The 5,741-nt window shown below is 36.8% G+C and overlaps 1 protein-coding gene across 1 annotated transcript; it reads right to left on the bottom strand.

The window, feature by feature from the left end:
* Window positions 1-896: 896 nt before the first annotated feature.
* LOC125216775 (polyadenylate-binding protein 7-like) lies at window positions 897-5,279 on the bottom strand. Its single transcript, XM_048118540.1, has 10 exons — window positions 5,063-5,279; window positions 4,143-4,261; window positions 3,833-4,026; window positions 3,449-3,708; window positions 3,248-3,354; window positions 2,974-3,163; window positions 2,017-2,306; window positions 1,768-1,908; window positions 1,505-1,636; window positions 897-1,417 (listed from the first exon to the last, which is right to left on the bottom strand). Exons 1-10 carry the CDS (start codon window positions 5,253-5,255, stop codon window positions 1,220-1,222), a joined length of 1,824 nt encoding a protein of 607 aa, XP_047974497.1. The 5' UTR covers window positions 5,256-5,279; the 3' UTR covers window positions 897-1,219.
* Between the last annotated feature and the right edge of the window lie 462 nt (window positions 5,280-5,741).

Below are 5,741 nucleotides of genomic sequence, written 5' to 3' on the forward strand. Positions count from 1 at the left end.
TTTGCCTTAGTTCTAGGATGGACACTTCGGTTCTAGGTAGCAATCTACAAATTATATGCTTCGAGAGAAGATATAGTTTTACATATGTGATAGCTTAGTAACTCTAGAGACCGTAATTCAAGGAAGTCTTTTGGATTTTAGCTTTTGATTGTAGTTCCTAAAACTCTACATTCCTTAGCCTGTTATGTATAGTATTTATTTTTATATTTTCTGTTATTTATTTATTTCTTTTTGTCTAGTTTAATTAATCAACCCAAAAAATCATGTGTCTCTAAATAGTATATGACGCTTAGTATATGATAGACAGTTGCAATCTTATTCTCTGTGTTCGATATCCCGGTACTGACCTTTAGCTATACTAGATCTACCTTGTATACTTGCAAGTATTTTTAGTGCTAATAAATAGTTCATCATTATTTTAGTTGTAAAAGAATAATTTTCATTAAAATTTGTCTCATCTTAGTTGAAATATTTATTTTGGACATAAATTTCAGAAAATATTTAAGTATTTTAATAAATTAATTAGTGAATGTTGAAACAATAAAGTTGGTAAGTGAAAAGAGGATAAAGAAAATAAAATAGATAATTGAAAAGATAGTAGCGTATGAGATATAATAAAGAAATAATAATTAAGTGTATTGATTTTTGACATAAACAATAATGACTTCAACAAAAAGAATAATACTATGACTCAACTTGGTTGGAATATGGCGAGCACTATTTTTGCAACAGTAAGACGAATATAAATTATGGATGGCGGCACAATATATTTCAAAAGTCTGCGTTTATAGGATACCATCAATTGTATAATGGTGCAAATAGATACAATTTCTATCTGCAATACCTACAAAAACAAGATAATGGAACTCTACACACTAAATAATGTCCACTAATATAAATTACGCATGGCGGCGCAAAAAAACTTTCAAAAGTCTGAGTTTATACCATCAATTGTATAATGTTGCAAATAGATGGAATTCTACACACTAAATAATGTCTAGCAGCTAAAGAAGTCTTCTCTTACGTTTTGACTTTCAGATAGTCAACCATGAATAATAGAACAAAACTGTTTTTTTTTTAGAATCTAGCTGAATATAGTAGATGGAAGTAGAGCATGTAAATGAGTTTTAATGAAGATTGGAAAGGCTGTGAAATGGAAAATAACCGGCTATCGAACTCAGCGTCGACGTCGAGAAGTTGTAGAGAAACTCTCCGTCATTCATTTGACAGCAACTCGAGCAGAGAGGTAATTTGAGCGCGGGGCGTCTGAATTGGACACTTTGGCATTTGATAGTTTGAGGACCTGAACCGCCTCTTCGACCTTGGAGGATAGCGACTCCGGTGAATCCAACAGCACCAGTAGTTCGCTGTTGTCCATCTCCAGAAGCATGCCTGTTATCTTTGCTGCTAGTTCAGGCTGCATTTACGACATCATGTAATCGTCACTTATGTGAAGGTTAAACTAGTCCTGGATTTTAGATTGGGAAAGATTAAATTTAATGACCTGGTGATGAGCAACTAGAGGATAAAGGCGCTCCCCGAGAATATGTTTCTGTTGATCTGGAGGAGCTGCAGCGAGCAGGCTGCTTAACATTTCGGATCCATTGCCACCAACCCCAGAAGACATAAGAATCGGCTGAACCAGGAACACCGTCCAAGATTAGGGATGCATGTAATTTGAATGTGGTGCTAGATGAATTAAATCGGCATAATACTGAAATGTGGTGTTTTACATCCAGCTACTAAATACATGAGTGGAATACGTACCTGCTGATTGTTGGAATCTTTAGATGAAGCCAAGGGATGCACTGGCCGTTGCAAATGTGATGGATATGCGAGACCAGGAACATGTGGTAGAATATTCCCGTTCATCCTTGCTCTTTGCCTTTGCCTAGAACTGTTGGGGGGCTGTATATATGATGAAAGAAAGAAAGAAAGACAATGATATGTTGAGTTATAATTATAAAAAAGTTAATTACTAGAAATTAGTGCTGAAACTGAACCTAATAAACTGACCAAGGGGATGGGGGATGGATGAAAAACGGGTCTAGAAGGATTTGGAATGCCATTAGCCCTCCATCCTGGCCTGATTCCTGGCTGCTGATATAACAGACTAGGCTGTGCAGGTATCTGAGGAACAACTCCGGGGGGATAATAAAAATGTGAGTATCCACCCTGCATAACAGGTGACGGTGGTCCTGATAATCCTGCCAGACGTTGAGCATGTATAACCTGCAACTGAACTTGTCTTTCCTCTTTTCTCTGAGCAATTGCCGCATATAATGGCTTCCTTCGCAAAATCAAACCTGTAACACATTCACAATATAAGTGTGCTATTGCAATAATGAAATGGGAATCTGTGTGTGTGTGTGGCCTAGTGGTTGAGTGGTTAATGCCTATGGCCAAAGGTTTCATGAAGGAGACCCTTGGTGCGGTCTTTAAAGTTGTAATTAACGAAACAAGAAAGGAATCTGTAATGAAGCTAAATACTAAGAAAAAACTATTACTGTTGAATAAGAAATCTGGTGATGGTGATAAAGTGGAATCAAAGTGCAGCAAGTGCTATCCAACATGCTAATTCATGTAGGAAAATTACATTTATGCATAGTTTGAGGCATTGTAAACAAAATTAACACTAAAGACAATGTTTAGTGCATTCACATCATTTCCATGAATGGAATTGAACTTGAGACGATAAACTGGATAGATATGCAGTCAAGCATGCCGTTCAAAGCATTCTCCACACAAGAAGGAAAGCAGACTTCTCACTCCATGACAGGCCAATCATTGTATATTTTAGAATGCTTCTGACAAATTTTGTCAATAACTCAAAATCCAGATCAGAAATTACATCAAGCAAAAGAACAAGAGATAACAAGTGCAAGTATGGTTGTGCCTCATCACTCATGAATCCATTAACTCTAAAAGAAATTCAAATGTTGTGTTGTTATATATTAGAAGGTAAAAGCTCACCATGGAATGTATATACAGCTTTATTTGCCTCCTCCGGTGTTGAGAAGCAGACAAATCCGAACCCTTTGCTTATACCTTTATCATCTCTCATTATCGTTGCAGAGGTAATCGTGCCACACTGACTAAAATGCAGTCTTAGCTCGTCATCAGAGATTTCATCATCAATATTCTTCACATACACATTTGATGCCTGCAATCAATAGAGTAAAGGAAAATATAATCATAAAAAATTTAATAAGTAACCATTTTACGAAGAAAACAACTCCTTTAGAACCTGGTATTTCAAGATCTGCTCCTTCCTTTTCTCCTCAAACTCGAGGCGTAACATTTCCTGGCGTTCTGATTTTTTTTGTGCTCGGGCGACATATAAGACCTTTGAAGCTGTTGAATGAGTGGATTTTATGAGAAAGTTTCAAATAGAAATGTTACTTGGCATAATATTAGTATAAAATTTGATAAGACTTCATAACCATACCAAGTTGTGATCCATTCAAAGCTTCTACTGCAGATTTGGCATCTTCTGCTTTATCGAAATTAACAAACCCAAAACCTCTTGATGCACCATTCTCATCTTTTGAGATGACTAAGCTCACAATTTTTCCATATTGAGAGAACTTTTCCCTGAACATTTCCTCAGATATACCTGTATCTAGATTCTTCACATACAGATTTGTGTACTTCACCTCGTGAGAAGCAACAGCTCGGTCACTTTTTTTGATAAATTTACTAACGTACCTATGGAAAAAGCCTTTTTAGTGAAAAAAGTGTTATAAAAAGGGAGAAGATGAAATGTCTCTCGCCTAAAACTCAAGCAAAAATGCATGAGGAGAAACAAGGGAGAACCGAGAATGTGACATACATCTGTTTTCCTCCATCATCTGTGCCGTTGAGCTTCTCAATGGCCTCTTTTGCTGAGGCTTCAGACTCAAACTGGACAAAGCCATATCCTCTGCTCTTCCCATCATCAGAAGTGACTACTTTACAAGATACAATAACACCAAACTTCTGAAACATTTCTTGAAGCTTAACGCTGTCTATTGAGTCACTCAAATTCTACAATGAAAACACAGATATAAACTTTATTAGTATTATACAAACTAGATCATGAACCAGCATTAAGGATATCTCATAAACCAGTAATGTTAAATCAGATAGAAAACCAGACCTACCTTGACAAAGACATTTCCAACTCCACTTTTTCGTCCATCCGAGTCACGGTGTGACCACATAACCCTAATCGCTTTTCCATTCAGTGTGAGATGATTTTTCAATTCCATAGCCTGAAGGGCTACAGAAAAAAGCTGGAGGTTAAGAAGAGCACAAGGAGCAAGTAAGTGTAACAAATTAGTAATAACAGCATAATGCGAATGCAGTCGATGGCACAACAAAAATTAAGGAATATGCAGACCAAGAATCAGAGTTCCACATTTAACAAACAAAACCATAGCAGTTTAAAGTAGGCCTTTGATGCTCGTCGTACAAATCATTTAAATTGTAACATACACACAGATATAGACTGCAATGAGACTAGTCTCAATGAGTTTTGGCTCCAATGGTGAGAGAATCACACCCATTCAGTTCCTATTGATTCAGGTTCGAGGAAAATTTTCACATTCATGCTAAAATCAAAATGCTGTGTAAAACTTATAATTACAGTATATTGTACTAACAGTAATTCTTGCAGTCAAGTGCTTTTAGCTGAGTAGAAAGTATCAGAATCAGCTATCCCAAAATAATTTGATGATATGCACGAAATTCATTTAAAAAAAAAAGTACTGAATCATTGTGCCTCCATACACATGTAATGTACGTTATTGTGCTGTCTCTTTAATTATCATAAAAACATTGGATTAGCTATACAGAATTGTCAAATAATCTTTGTTTCGTACAGAAATCAATTCGATCTAACCTCTCTAATCATGAAAACGTACCAAAATAACCACCAGTCAAACGCAACCACAAACATCAATTATTCATTAAAACAGCTTCAATCACAAATCAACGCAGCCAAAATTCACCATTCACCCCGATCCGCTTCCACACACACAAAAGTAAATAAACAGAATCAATAAATAAAACAAAAAAGTACCGTCGTGAGGCGAATCGAAGTTGACGTAGGCGTAACCGAGCGAGCGGCCGGTGGCGGAATCAAGGCAGACGCGCACCGACGTCAGCGAATTGAACTCCTTGAAAGCCTCGAGCAGAACAGCATCGCTCACGTCGGGATGCAGGTCTCCGACGTACAGAGACGCCGGAATCGGAACCGCGGATTCCGTCGCCATTATTGATGCTCCGATCGATGTGCTCGATCAAAAAATTGGAGGCGTTACGCAGGGAATTGAGCGGGGAATTGAGGGAAATGTGAGAGGATTTGGAAAGCGAATAACGCGAGAGATTGTTTTTTTCCTTAAATGAAAATAGGAGAAGAGAGAGTGAGGAAGAGAGAGAGAGTGTGTTTTTCTTGTAAGGGTATTTGCATGGACGCAGGAGTTTTGTGCGTAAACAGTGCGTGTACGGATCCGAAGGCGCGCGTCGCTTCACTCGCCAATTGTTTATTTTTGGTCAATGGTCTCTAGGTGAATCACCACAATATTATTTTTACAAATAAATTTGCTAATACTTATTTCTCATAAATGTGTAAATATATCAATTTTTGATATTATACCTGAATTTTTATTTTCAAATCATCTTATGATTTTAATTTCAATCAAATTGAAGTTGATTATTTAATTTAACTCTTGTCTAAATTTAGCTTTTTTACTATATAA

This window comes from Salvia hispanica, chromosome 3 (genome assembly GCF_023119035.1).
Source record: "Salvia hispanica cultivar TCC Black 2014 chromosome 3, UniMelb_Shisp_WGS_1.0, whole genome shotgun sequence".
NCBI classification, from domain to species: Eukaryota; Viridiplantae; Streptophyta; class Magnoliopsida; order Lamiales; family Lamiaceae; genus Salvia; species Salvia hispanica.